At 46.4% G+C, this 27,698-nt stretch overlaps 1 protein-coding gene across 2 annotated transcripts in view; it reads left to right on the top strand.

Annotated features, from left to right (window-relative positions):
* Window positions 1-22,425, top strand: part of ATXN7L1 (ataxin 7 like 1) — a 235,539-nt gene extending 213,114 nt beyond the window's left edge. Inside the window, exons 8-13 of one of the 2 annotated variants that reach the window (XM_007177297.2) lie at window positions 5,303-5,498; window positions 8,989-9,110; window positions 10,559-10,864; window positions 13,388-14,339; window positions 17,146-17,220; window positions 18,872-22,425. In XM_007177297.2, the coding sequence (XP_007177359.2) occupies window positions 5,303-5,498; window positions 8,989-9,110; window positions 10,559-10,864; window positions 13,388-14,339; window positions 17,146-17,220; window positions 18,872-18,913 (1,693 nt within the window). In that variant the 3' untranslated portion in view covers window positions 18,914-22,425. The remainder of the gene's footprint in view (window positions 1-5,302; window positions 5,499-8,988; window positions 9,111-10,558; window positions 10,865-13,387; window positions 14,340-17,145; window positions 17,221-18,871) is intronic. The other variant, XM_028165249.2, reaches the window with a different exon arrangement.
* Window positions 22,426-27,698: the final 5,273 nt, after the last annotated feature.

The following is a 27,698-nucleotide window of genomic DNA, read 5'->3' as shown; positions in this document are numbered from 1 at the left end:
GCTCTTCTCTAAATGTTTGATAGAATTCGCCTGTGAAGCCATCTGGCCTTGGGCTTTTGTTTGTTGGAAGATTTTTTTTTTTTTTTTTTTTTTTTTTAATTTTTGGCTGTGTTGGGTCTTTGTTTCTGTGTGAGGGCTTTCTCCAGTTGCGGTGAGCGGGGGCCACTCTTCATCGTGGTGCACAGGCCTCTCACTGTCGCGGCCTCTCTTGTTGCGGAGCACAGGCTCCAGATGCTCAGGCTCAGTAGTTGTGGCTCACGGGCCCAGTTGCTCCACGGCATGTGGGATCTTCCCAGACCAGGGCTCGAACCCGTGTCCCCTGCATTGGCAGGCAGATTCTCAACCACTGCGCCACCAGGGAAGCCCTGTTGGAAGATTTTTAATCACAGTTTCAATTTCAGTGCTTGTGATTGGTCTGTTCATATTTCCTATTTCTTCCTGGTTCAGTCTCGGAAGGTTGTGCATTTCTAAGAATTTGTCCATTTCTTCCAGGTTGTCCATTTTATTGGCATATGGTTCCTTGTAGTAATCTCTCATGATCCTTTGTATTTCTGCAGTGTCAGTTGTTACTTCTCCTTTTTGATTTCTAATTCTATTGATTTGAGTCTTCTCCTTTTTTTTCTTGATGAGTCTGGCTAATGGTTTATCAATTTTGTTTATCTTCTCAAAGAACCAGCTTTGAGTTTTATTGATCTTTGCTATAGTTTCATTTCTTTTTCATTTACCTCTGATCTGATCTTTGTGATTTCTTTCTGGCTCTCCTTCTGTGGCTTTCTTTTATTCCACCCTCTTCGATCTTTTGGCTTCATCTTCAACATCATTAGCAAGATGGCTACAGCACTTCCAGAGATAAAACGTCCAGGTGAAGGTGGAGACCACCTTTTCCTCGTGTCTCTTTTTTTTTTTTTTTTTTTATTTAATAGCTGTCCTAGTGGGTGTGAAGTGGTAACTCATTGTGATTTTGATTTGCATTTCCCTAATGACTGATGATGTTGAACATCTTTTCATGTGATTGCTGGCACCATTTATATATCTTTTCTGAGAAATGTCCATTCAAGTCCTTTGCTCATTTTTTAAATTTATTTTTTATTGAAGTATAGTTGAATTACAATGTTGTGTTAATGACAGCAAAGTGACTCGGTTATACATATATATACATTTTTTTCATATTCGTTTTCATTATGGTTTATCACAGGATATTGATATTCCTTATGCTATACAGTAAGGTCCTTTGCCCATTATTTTTTAATTTTTAAAAATTTTTTGGCCACAGTGTGTGGCTTGCGGGATCTTAGTTCCCTGACCAGGGATCGACCCCAGGCCCCTGCAGTGAAAGCGCGGAGCGTTAATGACTGGACTGCCAGGGAATTCCCTCCTTGTGTCTCTTTTTAAAAGTGAGAAAAATCTTTGCAAAAGCCACCCCCCCACCGCAAAAAAATACATTTTCTTTTATTATGCACTTTCCCAAACCAATCATTAACGAGATGAATGAGATTCCCATTATTACTTAAGGGGTTAAATGGAGACTAGGAAGTCATCACCATCATGATCACCACAGTTCTGTTGATCTCTTTGTTTTTCAGAGCTAATGCCTTTTTTATCCCTTTACTATGATTTTAATATTTTGGGACAGAGGAGATAAATGTGTTCAATCCATCTGCCCCATTTAACAGTAAATTCTTCAGCCACTTTCTTGCACATACCTGCACTACTAGCTCACTTTCTTTTATTTTTCTCTCTTTCTTTTTTACTTTTTCTTATGAAAATTTCCCCATGTACAGAAAAATAGAATAGTATAATGAATACCTGCATACCTAGTTTTAACAGTTTTAATATTTTGCCACTGTGTTGACTTCATCTACATTTGTTTTTGTTTTTGTTTTTTATAAATTTATTTATTTTATTTCTTTTTGGCTGCGTTGGGTTTTCGTTGCTCGCGCATGCTCTCTCTAGTTGCGGCAAGCGGGGGCTACTCTTTGTTGCGGTGCGCGGGCTTCTCATTGTGGTGGCTTCTCTTGTTGCAGAGCACGGGCTCTAGGCACACGGCCTCAGTAGTTGTGGCTCGCGGGCTCTAGAGTGCAGGCTCAGTAGTTGTGGCACACGGGGCTTAGTTGCTCCGCGACATGTGGGATCTTCCTGGACCAGGGCTCAAACCCATGTCGCCTGCATTGGCAGGTGGATTCTTAACCACTGTGCCACCAGGGAAGCCCCATCTACATTTTTTGATATGTTTTGAAGTAAATTGCAGGTATCTTGGCATTTCACTCTAAATTTCCAAATGCATCTTTAGAAAGTAAAGATCTTTTCCTTTATAACTATGATACTAGTATCACGCAACAAAATCCGGCTTTTATCTCCCGCAGGATAGGGAGGTCCTAATATGGTGGGGAAAGCTTCAAAAAGAGTCTACCAGAAAGTATGGGAACAACTTACATGTCCATCAATAGACTAGTTAAATAAATTATGATATGTCCATACTATGGAATACTATACTGGGGAGTATTAAAATGATGATAGATTTCTATACATGGAAAGATTTCTACAACATCACTAAGTTAAAAAAAAAAGCATAATAGTATGTACAATGTGATCCAGTTCTTACACTACTAAATGTAAAATAGATAGCTAGTGGGAAGCAGCCACATAGCGCTGGGAGATCAGCTTGGTGCTTTGTGTCCACCTAGAGGGGTGGGGTAGGGAGGGTGGGAGGGAGACGCAAGAGGGAGGAGATATGGGGATATATGTATATGTATAGCTGATTCACTTTGTTATACAGCAGAAACTAACACACCATTGTAAAGCAATTATACTCCAATAAAGATGTGTAAAAAAAAAAGGCATGTGCCTGTTCTCACAGTAAAGAGGTCTGGAAGGATATAAATCAAAATGGAAGCAACACTTGATCTTGAGTGGCAGGATTACGAATGCTGTTTTCTTTCTTTATATGTTTTGATGTTGTCAAAATTGTTTTACCGTTTGGGTCTTCAGCTGTAAACAGGCAACAGTGCTGTTGTCCCTTCTGACACAGGAGAGTAGGGAATGCACCTGGGAGATGTGTTCTCTGGACTATAGACTTTTAACGTGTTGAATGAATGGCATCTTTGTTTTCATAAGGGTGGGAAGGTGATAGTCAATAATAAATTATCATACCAACAGAGTTGTTGTAATTACACTGGAAAACTACCTGTGGCCTTGTTTGTGGGGTTTTATGGGTTTTCTTAATTTGTAGCGTTGTACGCATACATGAAATTTACTATTTTAATTTCTAAGTGTGCAGTTTAGTGGCATTAACTACATTCATGTTGTGGTGCAACCATCACCACCAGCCATCTCCAGAACTTTTTCATCATCCAGTACTGGAACTCTGTACCATTAAATACTAACTCCCTGTTCCTAGCACCTGGTGACCACTGTTCTACTTTTTATCCCTGTGAATTTGACTACTCTAGGTACCCCATACAAGTGGTGTCATACAGTAATTGTGCTTTGTGACGGGCTTAGTTCACTTAGCATCATGCCCCCAAGGTTCATCCATGTTGTAGCAGGCGTCAGAATTTCCTTTCTTTTCTTCGTTTTTTTTTAAAGGAACATTTATTTATTTACTTATTTTTGGCTGTGTTGGGTCTTTGTTGCTGTGCGCGGGCTTTCTCTAGTTGCAGCGAGCAGGGGCTACTCTTCATTGCGGTGTGCGGGCTTCTCATTGTCGAGGCTTCTCTTGCTGTGGAGCACGGGCTCTAGGCGTGTGGGCTTCAGTAGTTGTGGCTCGTGGGCTCAGTAGTTGTGGCTCACAGGCTCTAGAGCGCAGGCTCAGTAGTTGTGGCGCACGAGCTTAGCTGCTCTGTGTCATGTGGGATCTTCCCGGACCAGGGATTGAACCCTTGTCCCCTGCATTGGCAGGCGGATTCTTAACCACTGCACCACCAGGGAAGTCCAGAATTTCCTTTCTTTTTAAGACTTAATATTCCATTGTATGGATATATGGTATGGTAACAATTTCATAAAGCCAGAGTTTAGTATCTATGTTTGTAGAGCTGTCTTGTTTATCCATTCATCTGTTGATGGACATTTGGGTTGTTTCTACCTTTGTGGCTTTGTTTTTACATGACTGTGCTTTGGGGATCTGGTTTGAACTCAGGTATTTGACACCTAGAAAGATTTCAAAACAACAAAGAATCCAGGGTGAAAATGAGGGAGAAGGGAGATGCATGAGTAAAAGCTGCTTCGTGTTACTTGAAGGGGCAGCTTTCAAAGCAGAACACAGAAAACCTTTTTATTTATTTATTTATTATTATTTTTTTAAGATCCTGATTTTTTTTTTTTTTCTCCACATCTTCTTTTTCACCCAGTCTTTCTCCCTGGTCAGTCACCTCATGAAAGTGGAGAGCAGTGAAAACAGCTAACAGCTGGCTTTGACCATTCTTCTAACTCTTCCCCTGATATGTATGTTTCGTCTCGCTCTTTACTTCTCAGGAAGCATTAGTGCCGCCTCTTACTGTGACTGACGCTGCTTTTCTGTAAGCTTAGCCATAATTGAGATGAGATCTGTTGGATTGTTTATACACATAGAATTCATTCATTCCTTCATTGAGAAACATATTTCTTCAACACCTACTGTTGAGTCAGCCATGCCAGCCTGTGGGTCTAGAGGCTTGTCAAAAATTAAATGGAAACAATCATCCTCAGAAGACACAATTAAACTACATGTGGTTTGATATATTAAGAAACAGGCTTGGCTATGGGGAAAGGAACTTGTGGCCCCATGGCTGGGACAAAACATTTTTTCATGCCGGTATGGTAACAATTTCATAAAGCCATAGTTTAGTAGCTGTGTGTGTAGGGCTGTCTTTTGTCATCACTGATATTTTGTTGATTGATGTGAACTTATTTATCTGGTTGATCTTCCCATCAGGTCCACTTTCAAAGAGAAGCAACTGCAGGGCAAGTACAAATTACTTACATGCAAATGAATGAATAGCTTTAACTGAATTCTAGAAGATTAGTTTTAAGTTAAATTAACTCTCTGTCACATTGGTTTCTATTTTTGAATTTTCTATTCCGCTTACACTGTTGGAGTTGTCCCTGATGCCCAAATTCAAGCAGGGCAGAGCCTCAGCTCCAACCTGTAGAGAGCTGGTTGCTGCTAACCCTCTCAGCCTGAATTTTCCCCTTGTGCAGATTTGCCACTGATCTGCCTTCCTTAATGTATCTGGAAGGCTAATTGGTCTGCCTTCCGAGCTCCGTGAAACTGGGTGGATCTTGTTCCTCAGAAAAGTTTATTCTGTTTGCTCTCTCTTGCCCTTAGACCATCATCTGCAAATAGCATAAGCAGCAGCACATCTTCAAATCACAGTGGCTACACTCCGGAACCCCCTCTACCCCCAGTTGGAGGTGACCTCGCCAGCCGACTGTCAAGTGATGAAGGGGAGATGGACGGAGCCGACGAATCCGAGAAGTTATTAGACTGTCATTTCTCCACCCACCACCCCAGACCTCTTGCGGTAGGCCTCCTTCTGTTTCCATCCAGGCATTGTTTCCCCCTGTGCTTTGCGGTATTTAGGTGACTGTGTCCTACAACGGCATCCTTCCTAAGGAGAGGCCTCCAGGACAGTGTTTTACGAAAGGGCTTCCCCTGAGGTTGAATGATTACCTTAGAAATCCCCTTGAAAATCACAGAAGGAAAGGTAAGGGCTCCCAGCTGATGTTAATCCTTTAAACACCTGAGTATTCGTGGTCCACCTTGAAGCGATAATGCTTGAGAAGCGGTGTTTATAGAAGAGCACGGGGAGCTGGCCTTCCTGCCTTGCCCATCCACGGGGAGCCTCTGATTTCAAGAGTTAGTCTAGCTCACCTGCCTTGGAAACTGTCTCTGAGCAGCGTGCCAGGTGCCAGTCCTGGCTGGTTTGCTCCCCTGTTGGTTCTGAGTTTTATTGTTATTAGTAGGTGTGATGATATGGCATCAGAACTGAGTGTGTGTGTGTGTGTGTGTGTGTGTGTGTGTGTGTGTGTGTGTGTGTGCAGGAAAGAAGGAAGCATTTCATGTCAGCGTGATTGTTGATTAACGAAAAGGTCAGTTTCTTCCCAGTTCCTTGAAAGAATCCACTTGAACAATTCAGAAGGTCATTGAAATCGAGGTGGGTGGTATAAGGAGGCATGAGCTGGAGGCTTGTTTGTGTTTGCCCTGCGAGTGCTTAAGAAGGGACTGCCTGGAGCTTCCATCACAGAGGCGAATTCAGGGAGGCTGGGAACGTCGGACCTCATAGCTGGTTTGCTCTGTTCCCAGCTTGAGCCCTGCAAGATGAGCTTTGACTGTCCCAAGATGGCATGAACTGTGTAGGTGAAATCAACCGTGCATCACGATAGAGTGGGTCCCTCCTCCCTTCTATCAGCGTGATGAATGAAGGCCAAATTCACTTCCTGTTTCTGGGGAGGATGGTGACCTGTACTTCACCAACAGCCTGAGACTTTGCCCCTTGGCTAGTACAAAAATAGGGACAGTCAGGAATGCTTCTGACGGCCAGTAATAGAAAACAACTCATACAGTGTGTGCACTTCAGTCATTTACTTGTCTCATATAACAAGGAGTCTAGAGGTGAGTGGTCCAGGCTTGGTTCAGCATCTCCTCAATGTCCTGCTGCTGAGGGAGAATCTCTGCAACCCTCTTTGCCTTTCACGCACAGTCTGGATGTGTCAGCTCGAGCTCCAATATCACATCCTCACCCAGTAGCACTCTACAAAGGGGGGGAAAGGGACAAACAGAAAGGGACTCTTCTTCTAAGATGCTATCTTATGTCATTTCTTAGGGAAGAAAAATCTTCCTATGAGCACCCCCAGCAGACCTTTCCTTCCATCAAGTAGGTCATGTGCCCACCCCTATACCAATCAGTGGCAGAGGATAGGATTGTAGTAACACAGAATGAAACCTGCCATGATTTCATCCCAAGGTTCTGGGAAGAGACCTACCTTCCCTGCTCACTGCTCCATGTCAGATATCAGAACAAAAGTGTGGTTCTGTTAGCAAGGAAAAGGCAGGGAGAGCTGGGGGTGGGATAGCAGTTGATGAACTTGGCAAGCAGTAGGGTCTGCCACAGTGGCCAATGCAGCGAGGATCTACAGCCCTACCTGCGGCATCATAGGCGACCAAGGACAGGAGCCCCTGGGGCACTGAGCCTTGCATCTGTGTTGAATTAGAGACATAGGTAGCACAGACAGTAAGAGGCCTCCAGCTTCCAAGTCTGAAAGTGAGACAGGGCTCTCTACCAGAAGGCCAGACTCTGGAGCACATCAAGATCTTTGTCCAAATGACAAGCTGCCAGGCTACAGTGGATTAGCTCAACTCAGAGTCTGGCAGATTTGTGTGCCCTTCATGTTTTGCTGATTTAAATGGCAAGGCCATGGATTTGTTTCTTTGCTTTGTCCTTTCTCTCATGGCCAGCTGATACATTAAATCAATTTTTGTAACGAACACTTGTTCAGGGTGTCTTTAGCAAGGAGATGAAAGAAGAAAAGATGTCTGGACCTGGACCGGCTCCCACATGCTGCTGGGGACCGGCTTCCACGGGGGAGAACTCCCGTTGTATGTTTTAGTACTTGGCCAGTAAGCACTTAATGTGCGGAAAAGAATTTTTCATCAGGAGTACCAGATTTGATGGGAGGCAAGATTTTAGGGTAACCCCACCCCAAACATAAGCAGAAACAAAACAAAGGGAAGGTCTTGCGTTTCCTCCTAAGAACTGTTCCAAAGGCTGGTTCCAGGAAGGATTTGTGGAATGAGTGCCAACCCAGCACTGTGTCTGGGATGGAGGCCAGGGAGCTGCTGGGAGAGGCCTGGGGGAGGGGGGAAAAGCTGCAGTTGAGTTATAGAGTCATATTTGCAGACTCGTCTGAGCTCTGACCAGGCGAATGTCACCTTCTCAGAGGCCGCTTCTTACATTTCTGTCTGCTGGCCTGCTGGTTGTCCTAACATCATCATTAAGTGACGTTTATCAAACATCTAACTGCTCATATTTCAGCCCCGTGTTTTAAGTGTGATAGTTCGCTCTGAACACTTTGTAGGACCTTATCTCTGTAATCCATCCTTTAGCCTAAATCTCTACTCTCCTCATATTGAGGAGGAAGAAGAAGAGAATGGGGTCCCTGACCTTTATACGTTTATAATCATCAAGACAGGCACAGAAGCATTCAATATAATGTAAAACAGCCACGTAGCGATTCCCAGGTGGAATGTAATGAAGTATGTGTAGGTGTCTGTGGGAGTTCAGAGCGGCAAGGTGAGTCAGATAAAGGTCACTGGAAAGGAGAGTCTTAATTAGGGCCCTGAGGGAGGGGAGAATTGCACTTGGCCGAGAGAAGAGGGAAGGAGACAGAGGCAGGCCGAGGGAGCGGCGGGAGGGTGAGCGCAGAGGCAGTGACGTGTCCCAGGGCAGCCTGGAAGCGCTGATGGGAGAGGAGATGAGGTCAGCACCGGGGGAGGAGGGAGTTCAGCCCAGCTGGAAGGGAGCTGGCTCCGTTGACAACAGGTAGGAATGGTATGACCCACTGGCAGGAGAACCTCAGAACCAGCCGTTTCCATTACCGTGATGGGAAGCAGGGAACCACCGTCTTCCTTGAGAAGATGACAGCTGTGACAAGCCCGTGGTGCTGACACACTACCCGGCTACTGGTTGCTGTTGGTTTGGGTTTGGTTTTGTTTTGTTTTTCAACCTAAAATGCTGGCTCAATTCCAGGTATAGAGAAGGTAGCCCTCGATGCTACAGAAGATTGAATGTCACTGTTGTTGAGTCATCCTGTGAGGTTCTGCAGAAAATCTAGGAGCTCAAAAACTGAAGCACCACAGAAATATTTTTGGCTTCGGTACTATTTGCTTCTTTATTTTCAGGAAAACTGTGCCCCTGTGTGTTTTTATGCAAATGTTATTTTTCTCTGTAGAGCTTATATTAGCTTATTAACCTGTAATCAAAATTAAAATGGTTTTTGTTTTCCCCCTCACAGTTTTGCTCATTCGGGAGTCGCCTCATGGGACGAGGGTACTATGTGTTTGATAGAAGATGGGACCGTTTTCGATTCGCACTAAACTCCATGGTAGAAAAACACTTGAATTCACAGATGTGGAAGTAAGTGAGCGGTTTTTGTGCAATATGAGATCTGAGCTGCTCCACAACTATCTGAACCCCAGCTTTCTAAATGAATGTCACTAGTTGTTTTTTTATTGAACAAAATGATTCTGAAATCAGGGTTCGTGGCTAATTCTTAAATGTCAGCCCCTCTTCTTGGTTGCCTATATTTTTCAGAGACAATGTGTGGTATGCTTTGTCTTCTTTGGAGATCCCTTTTGTGTTGGTAATCTTCTAAACTAAATGAAAAGGGATTAGATAAGACCTCGTTTATTTAACAGTGTTAAAGGGCCTTTTTTGCTATGACTGAGACCATCTAAGGATATTAAGAATATGCTTCAGTTTGTAATGTTAATGCTACAATGTCAATACTAAAAACTTCCTAACGGTTATGGACCAACTTGTAATTGTTTAATGTCCTGTGAAAAAGTACGTACCGCAACCAACAGGGCAGATCAGGGGCCATGTTGCCAAGTTGGTTAAGCTTGTCTTTGGCCCTTCCCACCTCCCTATAGGACTCTCTCCTCACCTCTATGCATACTTCTCTCTACCCTAAACCCAGCTTATGTCCCATTTCTCTATGGTCCTTTTATTCTCCAACACCTCTCGATGTATTTACATTTTAATAGATTCATGAAAAGGCAAAAAGCCTTCTTGACTTAGGGAAATGCTATTGTACAGGATGACGGGCTAGACCCTCTCAAACCATAGCATGTAAGGAGCTGCCATTCCGGCCACTTGGTAATGCAAGGCCAACCCCCTGGCTACCCCCAGCCCCCAGTCCTGCAAAGGTGAGCTTTTAAGGTCTCATAATCCACAGAATCATGGATTCCTCAGCTCTAGGCCCAGATGGTCCAGGAGAGCCAACACTAAACCCCTCACCCTGCCCAGTGAAGCCCAGGAAAGGCCAGGAAGGCATTCCCGAGAAATAGGGTAGGATGGGAACAGAATTCAAAACCTCCCCTCTCCCAGGGTCCTCCACTCTCCCAGGCAATGATGGCATCTCAGCGCCTATTCACCACGATGCCCAAAGAGCTTCCAGAACTTCTAGGAGTAAGCCCCACTGTGCCTGCAGTAAGCTCTCATAGTGGACTTAGGATGACACATTGACACTTCCTGTGAAGTAGGAAAGGGCCACAAGAGAAGCTTATCATTTCTTCTCCCTTAAGTGACTGCCCAGTGTGTCTCAAAGGCACCCCGATATCTACCTGTGTCCTTTCTAAACAGCACCCGATGGGCTGCGTGCGGGGTTACTGTGTTCTCGGTATTTGGTGACGTATCCCTCTGCGCGGGTCCCCCAGCATGGCAGCCAGCGCCGGTGACTCTGCAGCTCTGTGCTCTCCTGTGTTGTGGAAGTGTAAATCCCGGGCACGTGGAAGGAATGTGTTGATCTGTATTTCGCTGCCTGGTGTCCTGTCAGCTCAAGTCCATATTCCTTTCCTCCTCAGGCACAGAAACCCGAGCCACAGGGCATCAGGTCCCTCCCCCCTTTTCAGGACTTGCCTAACCAATCTGCTGTCACTGAGCAACATTGGGGCTGCCTGGGTATCAACTCTGGAGAGCGTAGCACCCCGCTGCCCTCTCCGCCTCGCTGCCCAAACCCCAGGCCCCGACGGGCCCGAACCTGGAGGGATGGCAGCCGATGGGGGCGTGGAAGACATTAGGAAGAAAAGGAACGGCCAAGACTCTTTTTTCTTTAACAAGCATTTAACTCTGCATCAGGAGACGCCAGCACAGTATTCTCTTTCAGCCAGGTCAGCATCTGGATCTCCATGCCAGCTGGCAGGGGAGGATGGGCACTGTAATTTATTCGCATCTGTGGGCTTTTGTATGGGACTTCCCTAGGCCAGCGTGCAAAGCTTCAGCTGGGACACAGCCCGCCAAGCTGAAATCCACTGCCATTTGGCACCTGGAAAAGCACGTTAACTGTCTAGCGTGGGGGAAGGGGTTCCCGGGGACGGTGAGCTGCCACATGCCCCTCTCCCTGCTTCTCCCCTACCCCTTCTCCCCTCCTGACTCTGCTGTCCATTAAAGATGAGTGGGGAGAGGAAGGAAAGAGGTAGGGAGTATGCAGAAAAAGAGCGCCCACCCCAGTGCTGAGTGTCAGCCAGGGCACGCGGAGGACTTCCGCCCTGCCGGTCAGCACAAGCTGAAGCCTGAATGTGTACTCTCTCTAACGGGAAAATAACAAATCAGGACACTCAGAGTAGATCCCAGTTAAGGTCATCGATTGGGGTCCTCTCTAAATGAGCCATCTGGTATTTGTAAATAACTTTTTATTACAAGTCACTGCCAAACCTCCGCCCCTATGGACTCCTATCCGTACTTTAGCTGGTACGAAACTTGAGTGAAGGAGAGATTGAGTGGGATGCTTAGAGAATCCCAGGAATCAGTAGCCGGCAGAGACGGTGCGGTGTGCTGACACCACACGCTCTGAGAAATGGGCCCTGGTGCTGTTAGGAAGGGGTTGTGCAGTGCCAGACAGTTCTAAGGGCGTGTTTAGACCTCTCCGATCTGATTAATGGGAGTCCTTGCCTGGCATGCATAGTTATGTTGCTGCTGAGAATTCACCTGCTCACCCATCCAGCACCCACCCATCCATCCATCCATTCAGTCATTCATTCATTGCAACAACTACCACTAACGGAGCCCCAGTTTAGCGTTGACAGGATCTTTTACCCTCTTTAGGCTCGAGAGAAAATAGATTTTCAAACACCGTCACAGCCACAATGGGTTTGGCAATATTTTTCTCCTATATTTGATCTCCTCAGTCTGATGTTTTCAAGGACACTGCGCTTATATATTCAAGGCTTCCTCTGGATTCCACCCTAGAGATGGAAGCCATGGGCTTCACCAAATTGCAGGCAGAAAACTGCATCCTCAAAGAGAGCAGGGCTAGGAAAGGCATTTCCTCCTCAGCGGGGCCTCTTTCCGGGGCTCCCTGCCCCATCCCGATGCTGCAGCTGGGAGGGTGGCCTCCAAGGAGAGAAGGGAGGCCCCATTTCACACCTGCCCGCCTTCAAGAGCTGTTTTCCAAGAAGCAGAGCTCGTTCCTAATTTCTGGGGAGCCCAGCTACACGGAACATGATTTCCAGCAGAAACAGGGAGTGGGGAGCAAGGTGAGAAACAGGAAAGAACCAGTTTGAAAATATTCACCTGGCTCCTGAGGTCAGTATCCTTTCCTGAAAAGTCAGGGACATGGTGACCCGGAGGCCCCTGTTCTCCTCTCAGTCCCCAGAGTAGCAGCAACATGGCCCCAAGCCGTGGTGTGGAAGTAGAAGCTGTTTCCAGCACACGTCAAAAGAAGGGGTTTGCGGGGAGGTCCCCAGAGTAATCCACCACCTGGGGCTGGCCTGGGCTCCACGGAGTGTGAGGCAGGGAGCTTGCTCCCAGGTACCCCCAGCTTTCAGGAAGACCTCCGCCCCATTCATATGCTCTCCTGCATTTATCTTCCGAACAAGCTAGAAATTCCTGATCCCCTTCTCTGAATCCATGAGGGTCCCTGTACCCTTCCCGCTTCCTAAGAGCGGGACAGGAAGACCTGCTGAAGGGCAGCCATACCCCAGAGATAGCTCCTGAGAGATCGCTGAGGCAGGGTGAGGTGAAGGGGGAAGAAAACAGAGCCAGCAGCCGGGAGCTAACGTGGAAGTGCCTCTCTACAGGGTAACCCAGAGGCTGCAGGCAGCGAGGGCAGGGGGACTCTGGCCTGCGAGGAGAGAGGTGACTTCCAGATCTCCCCCCGTCAAGAGCAGGGTGGGGAGGCAGGGCACAGGAGGGGTGGGAGGCCCTGAGGGGTAGGGGCTGCAGGGGCGCAGGGGACGCTGTGGCCCACGTGTGCAGGTGGCCAAGCCCCGTCCTCATGCCTCTTACTTCAAGCCAGGACCTGAGTGTGAAATGACCCCTTCTCATTAAAAATCACCTTCATCACTGCCAGGGGCGAAAAACACAGAGGAGGATACTGCTGGGGAAGTTTCTATTCTAAATAACATTCGCCTTTTATTCATGAACCCAAATCAGCCATTATCCAGTAGCCAAGCATGGAGAAAAGGATCTGAAAACCTGAGAGTGATTAAAGCTAGGTTGCTGGATGTTGCAATGGGGGGAACCATAGGGAAGGGCCATAATTCAGATTTTGCCATCCTTCAAGGCTTCATTTTCCATTGTCTGGTTCCGCCAGGGTTTTCTCTGTAGCCCTGATGCTCACACTTAGTCGAGCTTCTGGAGCAATGCCAAACCTATTTCTCACTGTTTCTCTTTCACTCTTCTCTCATGTTTAGGAAGATCCCTCCTGCGGCAGATAGCCCCATGCCCTCGCCAGCAGCCCACATCACCACCCCTGTTCCAGCATCCGTTTTACAGCCTTTCAGCAACCCCAGTGCTGTGTATCTTCCTTCAGCTCCCATCAGCTCGAGACTCACCTCTTCTTACATAATGACATCAGCCATGCTCTCAAATGCAGCTTTTGTGACATCGCCGGACCCGAGCGCCCTCATGTCACACACCACAGCTTTCCCTCATGTGGCCGCAACCCTCAGCATCATGGACTCAACCTTCAAGGCCCCATCCGCCGTGTCCCCGATACCAGCTGTCATCCCTTCCCCATCCCACAAGCCATCCAAAACCAAAACCAGCAAATCCTCAAAAGTCAAAGACCTGTCCGCCCGTAGCGACGAGTCTCCAAGTAACAAAAAGAGGAAGCCGCAGTCTTCGACTTCCGCCTCTTCCTCCTCCTCCTCCTCCTCCTTATCCCTGCAGACGTCCCTCTCGTCCCCATTATCAGGGCCCCACAAAAAGAACTGTGTTTTGAATGCCAGTTCAGCTTTGAACTCCTATCAGGCAGCCCCTCCCTATAACAGTCTGTCTGTGCACAACTCAAACAATGGGGTGAGCCCACTCAGTGCCAAACTGGAGCCCTCAGGACGGACCTCGCTGCCCGGCGGCCCTACGGACCTAGTGAGACACATGGGCTCGGGGGGCGGCAGCAGTGACTCCTGTCCCCTCTCTGTGCCCTCCCTTGCAGGGGACCTCTCTCTGGCCTCACACAATGCCGTGTCTTCTCTGCCCCTCTCTTTTGACAAATCAGAAGGAAAAAAGCGTAAGAACTCAAGTTCTAGTAGCAAAGCCTGTAAAATCACTAAAATGCCTGGAATGAATAGCGTTCACAGAAAGAACCCACCCAGCCTTCTCGCACCGGTGCCCGATCCCGTTAACAGCACCTCCTCTCGGCAGGTAAGGGACCCATCCTTCCAGGATCCTTCGGGCACCGCCCGGGGATGGTGGGAGGGGGAGTGGGGCAGCAGCCCCTGCTTAGCCATGTGGCCCAGGCAGGTGGCCCACACAGGTAACGCAAGCGTGAGTCCCATCCTCGTTCTCCCCGTGGGCAATTCCACCCTCTGCTCTGAGAGCAATTTATCTAACAGATACTTTGTACAGTGCCCACGCACTAGGCACTGTTCTGAGTCCTGTATGAGCATCACCTCATTTAATCCTCACGACAACCCAGCGAGGTTGATGCAATTGTAATCACCGCTTTACAGATGAGCAAACTGAGACACAGAGAGGTTCTGAGTCCCGTCACCTCACTCTAGTGTATATCTGGAGTTCTGAGGACGATATCATTGAAGAGGTCTGTTGCCAAGCAGTTTTATCTGATCTATTGGCATCCCCTTAGGAAGAACCTGAGGCCCAGCCAGGTTAAATGATGACCTGGGTCCCACCTGGGGGGTGGGAGCACATGCTTCCGGTGACTATTCTTCTCACTTTACCAGGCTCCCTACTCCTAAGATAACCCTTTCCTTCCTAAAGTATCACTGCAGCTCACACCAACTGGCATAGAAGTGTTCAGGGCCACTGTACACAGAGGAGGGTGTACCGTGAGGGGAGCTGGGGGAATGGGACATGATCCAAGAAGAACACATGTTTCTTTCCCTTGAGCCCTGTTCTCATCCTCAAGTCTAGTCTTCCTCTCGAGCTGGGAAGGCTGCTTAGGAAACCCTCCCACCCGACTGTTTGCGTGTAGAGGAGGGAGCAAAGGCGGGTAGGGGGCAGCCTGGGGTCTCTTCGAGCTGAGTCCAGCGGGAGGGACCTCCCAGGATAGCGTGCACGGATGGTAGCAGCAGCCCCAGGCCAACAGCCACAGAATTCAGTGGGCCAGCCCTGTCTGGGAATGGGGACTTTGGAGACATGAGAGGCAGTTGTTTAAAAGATGTTTTCATGTTTTGCATCATCTTTGTGTGAGACTTGTTAAAACTTCATGAAGAGAACCTCTTGAGGGGGATTCACAAAACACAGGTAAACACACAAGAAACAGCAAGTTCGGATCTCAAGGGCCAGACAAGCTGCAACCGAGGCCCAGGATGTGGCACTGGGGGATGGACATAGGTCCTCTCATCAGAGCCCAGGCACTCGCACACATCTGCAGTTCCAGGGGTGCAGGGGAGGGGAGCAGCACCCACAGGGTCCCCCCGAGACTAAACTACTGGTCGGTGCCACCTCCAGGTCTCAGGATGGAGGGCAGATCCAGGGCTTCCTAAACTTGAATGTGCACATGAATCACTGGAGGGCCTCAGTAAAATGCACATTCTGAGTCAGCAGGCCTGGGGCGGAGCCTGAGAGTCTGCATTTCTAACAGGCTCCAGGCAGTGCCACGGCACCGGTGTGCGGGCCACACCCTGAGCAGCAAGGCTATAGTGTCATCCGTTTTCGATGAAGTTCTAGCAGCTAACACTTACTTATGGGATGGGCTCTGTTCCAAGCACTTGATATATTCATTTAATCTTCACCTGTTATTACCCCCATTTTACAGATGAGTAAACCAAGGCACAGGAAGGTTAAGCAATGTGCCCAAAGTCACACAACGAGTAAATAATAGGTCTGGGATTTACACCCAAGTAATTTGGCTCTGGGGTCTGGGCTTTTCACCTCTGTGCCTCTGTATTGAGTAAATGTGGCACTGTTGATTCTTTGGTGTGCCAAGACCATATGAAATGTTTAGTAAGCATGATGAATTAGTCAAAAACAGTGATGAAAGGAGCAGACAAGCCTCCTTCAGAGAGTGCTCATCAGGAGGGAAATCAAAAAGAGCTGATGAATTTAATGGCTGCCTTGGATCTAGTCAGTACTGGTTCTCCAATGCAGCTGATACCTGGGTGCTTGTCACCAGGCCATTAAGAAAAGGCTTTGTCCAGGGTCACCAGGTGTTGGGGGAAGGCCTTTGGAATCTGTGCTGCTTCTGTTAGGAGATTGGGAGAGGCATGGCATGAGATTGAGAAATTCAAGGTAAACGTGCTTTGGGGACTCACTGGGGATCTATTGAATTGTATCGGGTGGTGTAAGGCCAGAATTTGCCACAGAGATACTAAATCGTACAAAAAACAAGACTGCGAACGTAAGGCAGACGTCTTTACGCAAAGGCGTGTTGAAGTAGAGGATGGGCTCTTCATAGGAGCTGCCTGCGTAACGTACTCCGCGGAGGACCCGGCCCACCGCGAGCCCAGGTTCGATCACGAGAAAGGGGAGGAGCCTGACGGCCACGCCCCCTCGCCCCCAGGGCAGCGTCTTAGGACCGACCCGCTCAGGCTCCCAGTGGAAGGGGAACACCCATGCCTCTTGCCATTTTTCTTAAGAACAGCAAGGAGTGTGCCGGGAAAACTGACTCAGAAAAAGACGCAGGCATGTATTCCCAGCTGGTCCAGGGGAGTCTGGGCTCGAGACGAGATGGGTCTGGGACTGCAGTCACAGGTGGAAAAGCTGGGCCTCCTCCCGGAAACTTGCAGTCTGCGCATCTGGGAAGCGGATTAAGATTTCCCCTCCATTCCACGTTCCCTCTGGGATGAGGGGGGCGTCATCAAGGCCCCCCCCTGAAACATACTCATTTTCTCTGCCGTTTAAGATGGAAACACGAGTTCCACACAACGGGAGGAGAGCCAGCGAGGTACCGTGCAGCCTCCCCCTTTCCCCTGGCGACTCGTGGTGTCGGTGGGTCTCTCCCAAGCTAGCTCCCTTGTCTGAGTAGGGCTTCACTGGTGTCTTTCAGGTTGGGAAAAATAGCAGCCTAGCTTTGTCACAATCCAGTCCTTCAAGCATATCCAGCCCAGGACACAGCCGACAGGTAAGTTACTGGGGGGCAGAAGTCTATAGGCTCATCAGCAGGGTGGAAAGAACGTGGGCTTTGGGGTCAGACTCTGGTTCAAATCTCACGTCAAGAAAATGGCTACCTGGCTTCTAACGCTAGACCTCCTCGTAATTAGCTGTGTGCCCTTGGGCAAGTTACTTAATTTCTCTGTGCTTTAGTTTCCTCGCCTATAAGGTGGGGATCATTATGGCCCCTATCTCATAAGGCTTTTGTGAGGATTAAATTAATTTATAGACGTAAAGCCCCTGCAAAATGCCTGAGACCTAACACAGGTATTAGCTTTTACTGTTAGCAGCTGTATGATATTAGGCAGATTACTTCTCTTGAGTCTAACTTTTTTCATCTCTTAAATGGCAAAATCGATGCCTACCTCCTAAGGTTATGAAAATAAGATGCTGTTGACTGATAGGGCTTTGCTCAGGGCGGACATTGGTCGGCGCTTTCTTGAGGCCTCTGGTGAGCTGTAGCTACCGTTCAGGATGTGGTTTTCATGGTGGGACTATTCGGGGTAGAGTTAGGAGTTTTTGTAAGCTCGAGGTGTGAAAACAGTCAGTATAGAAGTGATTTTCTCCAGCGGAGTGTGTGCACGTCTGGAGGAGGCCAGGGAGGGTAGGTGAGTAGGGTCGTGTGTGTTCTACATGGTGGGAAAAAATACATATATGGCTGTTACGTTGTCTTAGAAGAGCCACAGGTTTCGTAGATACCAAATTACAGTGTGCTTTTCTGTACTTTGGCCTTTGGAGTTTCCCCACAAATCTTGGGTAGAGTTTGGGTGAAGGTTATAGGGAACGGTTTTGTATCCTCAGATCTCCACCATTTTGAGTCACTTTGGCCCATCTGTGCCGGAGCACCTGCAGCCCCCCCTATGTGTAGGGTCGGGGAGGGAGGGCAATCTGCCTGTTTACGGCAGGCCTCCTGCACGGGTTGCTGGGTGCACCTGGAGACTCCACTTTGACCCTTAGCAGGCACGTGTGCAATCGCCCACAACTCCAGGCACACCTGCTGGGAACCCACAACGCTAGCCTTCAGCCTAAATGAACGTAATAATACCAACACCTGCCGTTTGTTGAGCCCTTCCTGTGTAGGCGCTGTGCTCTGCCCCTCACGTACATTACATACCTTTCAACCTTTTAACAACCTGGTCAGGTTGGGGACCAATTGGTTATCCTCATTTTATAGATGAAGATGAAGGAACTTAAACCAAAACCTGTATGTCCAAAGCCTCTGTGCTTAACCCAGCACTATACTTTTTCCTTAGGTAATTCTCCATGCTGTCTGCGGGTTAGTTAGGAAAAGATAGACTAAAAAAAAAAAAAAAAAAAACAGAAAAACAAAGACAGATTAATTATCCCGGTCTTCCCTCCTGGAGAGGAGCTCCCTGAAGCCCCAGGATTTGCCCCCTTGCTTTCCTGCACAGCCAGGATCTTTGTGCCTACCTTCCATTTACAGAGTCCTTTACTTCCATCACCTCATTCGCTCGTCACAGCTGGCTTTTGCCGAATGCAGGAGGTGGGATGGTATCCTTTTAGTTATAGATGAGGAAATTGAGACTCCCTTCTTGAATTCTTGTGGGTAATCCCAAATGTATGTTTTGGAAACAAGCTTTTTCTTTTCTTTTCTTTCCTAGAAGACCACAAACAGAACGGGCAGGATAAGGACTCTTCCATAACAAGACTATGAAGCCACTTCCAAACCAATGCCTGGCCACGGGACCTCCCCCCAGGAGGCCAAGGCCAGGGGAGGGAGGGGAGTGGGCAGTGGGGAAGAGTCTGTTTCCTGTGCCCTGCCTGTGGCTCTGGCCTTTCTTCTTCTTTTTTTAATTGACCAATTTTTAGTTTTGAGGAAAAAGAAAAAGGCAAAAAGAACGTGAATTTGAGATTTACAGAAAACAATACCAGTGTTTGGTTTCCGTTCTTTAACTTGCCACGTGTATACCTTCTTCCAAGTTTGGGGTCCCTCCTCTAGCTTCTGATGCTGCTACTGCATCATTTTGCTCCAGCCACAAGAGCAGACATTGTAGAATGTCCGTTCCTGGTTGGCATCGTCTGGAACTCTTGAACTTGAGCATGTGCAGTGCTCCTTTCCTTGCCCTCTCCCATCCTTCCCTTCTGTCCCCTCCTACCTGCCACTGTCTGGGTCCCCACTGACCATCAGAGGTGCGGGCTCTCAAAAGCTCCCTCTAGACAGCCTGCTGCATCAGGGGCGGTTACTGGGGAGCAGCCCGTGTTTGGGGAGCCTAGAGCAGAGAGCTGGAGGGTGGGCGAGGGCCCTCATCAGGTTTCTAGGACGCACCAGCACAGAGGAGCCAGATGCAGAGTTGAGAACAGCAGCCATTTAATGATGGGGCTTACTCAGTACCACTATCCAGCTGTGCAGCTCGGAGAGGATTTCCTGGGTTAGGGACAGGGGCAGGAATGGACCCGGGAGGTGGCAGGAGGAAGGGCCTGGGGGTAGGAGAAGATATCCTCAAAAGATGGTGGGAACTGGGTGACTGGTCATCTGAGCGTGTTAGGAATCCATGCTGCAAAATCCCTTCCAGGGCACCGTGTACAAGGGCGCAAAGCTGGGCGAGTCACGGGGAGGAATCCCAGGGAATAGGGCACAAGACCTCAGGAAGCCACTCAGGAAGAGGCACAGTGCCCACCGCTGTGGAAGGTCTCAAGCTGCCCTCCGGGGCGCTGCCAGAGGAGAAAAAGCAGAGCCGGAAGGAAAGACCTGAGGGAAAGCTGCCATGGAGGGTTAATTGCCCAACGGCTGGTGATTGGTGAGAATAATTACTAGCATTGCCCAGCCACTTCCATGCCCTGGGCTAGAGGGCCCTGTGGACTCAGCACACCCATAGATCAGCTCATGCTAGGTTGTCAGAGGCCACCACTCCGATACAGCCAACCCAGGAAGGAGTGGCAAGGCCACTGCTGATGGAGAAGAGCCATTTGGAAGATCCGGAAGGGAGAAGCTGGAGGCCTGCAGCTATAAAAACTGTTCACACTGGAGTTTTGAAAGAAACCAATACCATAAGCTCTAATTGGGAATCAGAGTCAAGAAAGGAATTCACCATATAAAATAAGTGTTCTGTGCTATGAATCATGTAACTTTGTATACAGTATAATGGCAGAGATACCAGGAGGTTTTGCTTCATCCCTAAGTCAGAAATGAATGCCAGTTTTGCAGCTGGACATAAACCCTCATCCCCACCCTGAAGTTTTCCTTTTCTTTCCCATTCCCCCCAAACCCAAGGATCAGACTACTGTTAAATTTCACCGTATGATTGGATTTTGCAAAGACGGGAGGCAAACGGAGTGATTTGCATCAATGGAATTGCACTGACAGTGTTTCTTAATAGGATTACTAAAATTTTTAATATAAAATCAAGATTTTTTTAAAAATCAGGAGTTGATATTAGGTACTAGGACATTAGTTCAGATGATTTCATTTTTATTTCTACAGTGTTAAAAGTGCACTTATATGCTGGTTTATTTCCGTCTTGGGAAAAAGAGACTGCAAATTGAAGGGAAGATTGTTACTTTTTCTTTTTTTTAAAAAAAAAAAAAAGGTTAAGGCAGATTTTAAGACTTATAAATGTTTAAGAAATTATAAACAAGGTTAGACCCTTTGAAAAAAAAGTTTAGAAGATATTCTTAAAGTAAATTTTTATAGTGTTAATTTTGTAATAATTTATGTTTTACTATATTACAGAGCTAACTGACCAGAATAGTTTCAGAAACAATATGAAACTTAGGAAAGTTGAAGCAACGTTTATATTTTTAAAATGTTCTTTGAATTATGTTTTTATTGTACATTTCTTCAGACTGAAAAGTATGTACATATCTTTGTTATTTTTGCACAATTTTCGTCTCGTTCGGTTTTAGAAGTCTGGTTTTTTTTTTTATAATTTATTTTGAGTTGTAATACTTGCAGGAGTAAAAACAAAAAAAAATCTCAGCAACAAAATAACCCTCTGATTTATAAACTCTTACACTCAAAGAAGGAAAACAAAAGTTGAGAGATTAAGTGGCTGCTTCTGAGAAATAATGTCTCAACAGGGACTAAAGGAGCAATTCAATGGATTTTAAACGTTTTAGCTCTCTACATTTTGAATTGCAAGCTGGAATAAAGAGGCTCCCCACCGAATGCTGCTTACTTGGTGAAAGACTGGCTCTGACCAAGGTGAGGACATTTCTGGAAAACTGAGCAAAAAGGGAAAACCCACGGTGTTTCTTCCTTCACAGTCAACTACAGGTTTACTTTATAATGATGTATTCAAAACTCACAGCTTGAAAAATGGAATGCAAATAAAAGGTTTTCTTTCGGTTTGTTTGAATGGAATTCAACTGGACCAGCCTATAAAGCATTATTAGGGGGATATCGTTTGGGTACTTCTGTTCTGCACACCCCACCTAGCCCTCTCTCCCAAGCCCCTTGACTGCACACACCCCCATCTGCCTGAAGATCTCGTGACTTGTCGCCAGCCATAGAGGCTCGAAAGCTCTGGTTGTTAAAGCATAACGCAATGCATAGACCTGTCAGCCATAAAAAAAAAAAAAAAAAAAAAAAAAAAAGCGACCTGGATAACTTGTATGCCTTCTTTTGTATCAATGTACCAATTGTAAATAATGCTGATCAACCTTTGTAGAGAATAGTTTATACAACATATTCTATTGCTGATTCTCAGTGAACTCTTGTTTTAAAGGAAAAAATGAAATTTTCTATTTACACCTTCTATTTTGTTATGCTGTCGGCCCATGGCACTTTAACAAAACTCTGTGGGTTTTACGTAGCTGGTCAGTCATGGGGTATATTCAATAACTGTTGTTGCACAGATGAGAATTTGCACCTGCTCACTTGTCCTTTCCTACTACCGATTTTAGAACCTTTTCCAGAAGAATTTTGAAGAAAGCATGTCCAAACATTCTAAACAAATGCCACACTTGTGGAGCGGGTTTCTTTTCTACAATCCATATTTTGTAACACTAAGTATTTTCCTTCTTTGTCCTGCACCTTTATGTATTAGCACTATCAGATAGAATTCATTCCATGCCTGTGATATTGTAAGCAGAATAAATGTCTAAAGTAGGTGTAAATAGTAAATCCTATGGCTTACAGTTTTAAAAAGGAAAGAACAAACATGTATCTATTGATACTGCCGTGGTTCAGCACCAGGCCTGGAGACATTCTCCAGTGAGCGATTGTATTTTTTTTTTTTTTTTTGCTTTTTTTTTTTTTTTTTTTTTTTGGTAACATGGCTTTGTAAATAAAATAATTTATATGTTTGTAAAACAGTCTTCGGGTTTTCATAAAATTTAGATTTGAGGTATTGTTTTTTATTCTTCTGGGTGTATGTGTCCTCACCAGACAAGCGTTCCTCCTAGAACCCACATTTAAGGTGTAGAAGAGAGCGAAGTCATTCAACAGATATTTATAGAGCATCCCATCTGTGGCTGCCCCCCGAGCTAGGCACTCGGCTCAGTGATGAGAAACAGACATAGTCCCAGCCGCTTGCGGAAGGCACCCTGGTGGGGGAGACGGTACATAAATAAACACACGATCCCATGTGTAATTACAGATTGTGACAAATTCAATGGTAGAAAGAATTGAGTTCTGTGAGAGGGAAAATAACAGGAGAAACTGACGTAAAATGGGTTGGGGGTTGTGATCAGGGAGTTCCCTCTGAGGAAGTAAGCTGAAGGCAGAAAGTGTTGGGGAGATAATCCCAGGCAGAGGTGGTCCATGGTGGGAAAAGCCTGGTAAGTTCTTGGAACCTAAGGAACACGCACTGTGGACAGAGCAGGGAAAGGGATGGACAGAAGGCATGGCAAGGTCACAGAAGGCCTCCTAGAGTTTGGATTTTTGCGTTCAATTCAGTGGGAGTCCTTCAAAGGGCATGGCGTGATCTGATCTGTTGAAAGATCTCTAGCTGCTGTGTAGAGAATCCCTCGGAAGTTGTTGCAAGAGACCCAGTGAGACATAGTGTTCATGTAGCCCCAGGATGGTGACAGTAGATCTGAAAAGAAGTGAGTGGAGTCAAGATCCATTTTACATATTAAATTGACAAGACTGGTTTAGGAATTGGATGTGAGAGTAGGAGAAAGAATGACTCCCAGGTTTCTGCTAGAGCAATTGTATTAGGTGGAGATGCCATTTCTTCAGATGTGGAAAACCAGAGGAAGAACAGGGTTTGGGGAAGGGGGGGGGGGTGGCAAAAGGAATGTTTCATGAAGATCAGAAGTTCTGTTTTGCACATGTACGTTTGCTCACATGTGAGATTACCGTGAAACCTCTAAGCTGCTGTGTCAAGAAGGCGTTGGGATACACATGGCTGGAGCTCTCAGCAGGTCCAAGTTGGAGGCATCAACTTGGGAATCTTTGTTATATGGATGATATTTAGAGCCACAGGTATGGATGTGATTACTAGAGAAGATGGAGAAGACGAGCAGACATTTGGAGGTTAGGTAGAAGCAGAAAAGCTTGCAAAGAACTCCAAGAGGAAGCGTTCACAAAGAGAAGAGAGAACCCGATAGACAGTGGTTCCCTGGAAGCGGGGACTGTAAGATGCTTCAAGCGAGGAGAAGTCAGCTGAGTTAAGTACTGTTGCAGTATGGGGGAGAGATGGTGTTTAGTCTGGGGTTCTGCAGCATGGAGGTCTTTGGTGACTGTTAACAGTCTCCTAGGGCTGTCATAACAAATTGCCACAACTTGGTGGCTTAAAACAACGTAAATTCATTCTCTCAGGGTTCTGGTGCCCAGAAGTTCAAAATCAAGCAGGGCTGCACTCGCTCAAAGGTTGTGGAGGAGAATCCTTCCCTGCCTCTTCCGGTTTCTGGTGACGGCTCGCATTCCTTGGCTTGTAGACTCGTCACTCCCATCTCTGCCACCTCCTTCACGTGGCCTTCTCCCCTGTTTCTCCTGGGTTTCAAGCCTCCCACGGCCTTTCTCTTATAAGGACTTAAGGCTCACCCTAAATCCTGGATTATATCCTCTCAAGATTCTTAAGGTAGTTATGTCTTTTTGCAAATAATTCATACCCGCAGGCTCTAAGGGTTACGACTTGGACACAGAGTGACCTTAGCGAAGCAGGTGTGTTGAAGTGGCAGGAGAGTGAAGGAAATTCAGTTGTGTAGACAAGTCTTAAGAAGGTTAGAAGGCACAATGGAGTGTTTGGATTTTGTTCCCTTTTGTTTCTTTTGTTTTTCAAGGGAGAAGGGTCCAGATCATGATTCATATGCTGGTGAGGCTGGGACAATAGTGGAGGGAGAGGGTGATGAAACAGGAGAAAGGGGTGATTTTTTTTTTAAAGGGAAGTTTTTGAGAAGGCAGGAGGGAGGTGAACTTGAACACATGTGGACGTATTGGCCTTTCTAGTGCGGAACAATCAACCGAGGCCTATTAAAAATTTTAAGAGTTTATCTGCACAAAAATGGGATTCAAATCAGGCAGCCCCAAACCAGAAGTGGTTAGGAGCTCCACCAACAGGAGCTGGGGTGAGACTTTTATAGAGAAAAGGTGGAAGCAAAGTAAGGTGGGTATTGATTGGCTATAGCTTAAAGCCTAGTTGGCTGTTTGTGACTGATTGTCCCCAGCATTTTGGATTTTGTAACCTTGAGACATTTACAAACTTAGATTCTGGTTTGCTTACATAGGCCTCTAGGGCATTAGAGCATCTCAGTCTAATGGCCTCTTTGTTTGACTAACTTAACAGTAGTCAGAAGGACACTTCCTCCAGGGAAATGGGGAAGAAGTCAGCTTGTAGATTCACTGCTGAGAAGATGAGGGGATCCCCATCTGATGGCTTCCATTTTCTCAGCGACCATGGGGCAAGCCGGGTGTGCCTGAGAGCTCAGAAGAAGTTGGAGAAGAGTAAAGAAAGAATTAAGTAGTTACTAATGAAACTAGATTGCCACACAGCATTGAGAGCACATTTGAGATTTGTGATCAAAGCACAGTCCTGGCATGGTGGTGACAGTCTTGGGGAGTGGTTTGAGCGCACCAAGGGTAGAGCAAGGCCACTTGGAGCCAACACTCTTGGGCAAACTTCGGCAAGTTTCTTAGCGTTTTGCCTCAGGCCTAAGTGTAAATATTTTCACTATTGTACAGAAAAAAAAAACAACAACAGAGGAAGCAGCTTTGAAGCTTGAGGAAGCTTCAAAGCTTCTCAGAGGAAGCACATTGCACATAAACGTTTGTATAATTGGATTATCCGTAGCCACAAAACGTCAGTGTGGCGCTTCTAGCAGCAAGGACATCATTTATCCTTTGGTTCTGAGCTTTGTCTGTGACTGGCCATCCATCACTGCTCTGGCCTGGTGACTTCTAACTCCATTTTGAAGGGAGCCTAGACATCCTATGTTTTCCCAACCTGGAACTCTGAGAAGCCTCAAAGTTAGTCATAGGCTTGGAGAAATCAGTGTGAAAACTGGAAGTAATATTGAAGACCCTCTTCTGCAGGTGAGGAAACTGAGACACAGACAGGTCAAATGAGGTACCAAGAGCACACAGCTGGCTGACAGGCAAGCCTGTCCCCCCTTCAATCTGGTGCTCTTTCCATTATATTTCCCTGCCTCCTGTAGAAATAAACTCCACCAACCGACTTTTCTTCCTAAGCCCCTGTGGATATTTCCATAAAGGTATTTTATAATTCTATGTGCCTCCTAGTTGGTTTACTCAGGTCTCTAGAATTTATTTTACAATACTTCAATATTTTTCTCCTTTTGATTTTTCCACTAGGCAATAACTTCTTGCTTTCTGATCTGGTTGGAGCTATTCCAGAATATCAGGTTTAAGGTATCCATGTCACTGAGCAAAGTTCCCAGGAATGTATTTCAATAAGTTTATTTTCTATTCATTACATCTTCATAAGCCATTCAACTAGAAAAGTAAATGAGGAAGGTGTAAAAAAACTGAATGCCTCAAACACTCAATCAGTCCCACGCAAGTCTGAATCATTGCAAAATCACAATGGGAGCCAACAGCTCGGAGGCGCTGCATTTATTGTGACAATTGAAATCACAAATCTGATCTAAGGTCATTAACATTGGAAGGGTTCTCTTAATTTTAGAAGATTCTGGAGCTTTTCTGGATTCCTCCTTTCGCCTTTAAGTATTTCAGTAAATTTTTAATCAAAGCAGCATCGTCATCACAAAAGCGTTCGCATCTTCAGGCACCTGAGCTAGTGGCTGCGGGTGGGGGGCTGTGAAAGTAGGAGCTTGCATGGGCTGTATTAGGGTTTTCATGTTCCCTCCACCCACTTCACTTCTCTATTGGATTTCCTAGCTGGCCTTATCACTAACCCCCCTCCACTACCCACCCTCAAACCTCCCCCATGTTCCTGAATAATCCAGATGCAGTGTTGGGGGGCTGGCAGGTAGAGGGTAGCAATTCTGGCACATTATTGGAATAGGGCAAAGGCAGAGCCCCATGGAAGTGAAGAGAACGGAGAGGAAAAACATGATTCCGGGGCTTTTCCTTTGGAAAGAATCAGATGCATGTTTTTGTTTCTGTTTGCAGTTTTTACATGTCTCTTGGTCCTGTCCCGCTCAATAAACTGAGAAGGTTTGGATCTGTACTAGATGCTCAGTACTGGGCCTGACTGGCTGCTGGACACGCAGAGAGGGTATCTCCTGCAGTGCTCACCGTCCAGCATTTGGAGGATGTTCCCTCCGGGTCCTTGCGGAGCCCAGTACTGTTCAACATTTTAATTAATGAATTGGCATTCAAAGTAACCTTGGTGAATTAAAGCCATGAATACAAACAGACAGATTTATAGAATAGATGTCACCTTTCGGGGGCACAAGGGAGGTTTCTGGTGCTAGCAGTGTTCTGTATCTTGACCTGGGGGCTTGTTAAATGAATAGAATCACGGATGAAATATTTATCTGATTGTGTACTTAAGATTCATTAATTTTACCGTGCACTTTTAAATTTAAAAGTTTACACACAGACACAAAAGGTAAAGGGCAAACTTGGAGCCGTAATTGTCTTTGCAGAAAGAAGAAAGTTAGAAGTGGTTTGAGGAGAATACTAATAAGCCCGTTTTCTCCCCAGATCCCCCAGGGGCAGTAGGTACCACAGAGAAGGGGTGCACAATGGGTTGAAAATGGGGAAGAGGGGCCTGAAATCTCACATGAGGTGGTCAGGCCCCTCAGAGCCCCCTTCACCTCCCACATGCAGCCAAGTGGCTACTCTCTCCCCCCACCCCCAGCAGGGGACTGAAAAGTTATTTTCTGGAAAAATTGAATGGGAAGCTGAGATTAAGGATCCAAGGAAACCAGGTCCAGCAGAGAAAGTTACCTTGGGGTGGGATAGGGGGGTGGGATGAGGCACAAGATTGTCTCTTTTCATCATAAACTGTAGAATTTTAATGTGTTACAAAAATGTGTGTGTTGCTTTGATATTTTAAAAACTCAGATAAGTATATTATAAGGACACCTACACAATGATGAAATACATGGGAGCCATTA

Source organism: Balaenoptera acutorostrata, chromosome 7, assembly GCF_949987535.1.
Source record: "Balaenoptera acutorostrata chromosome 7, mBalAcu1.1, whole genome shotgun sequence".
Lineage (NCBI taxonomy): Eukaryota > Metazoa > Chordata > Mammalia > Artiodactyla > Balaenopteridae > Balaenoptera > Balaenoptera acutorostrata.
This window is presented reverse-complemented; position numbering and strand designations above follow the sequence as displayed.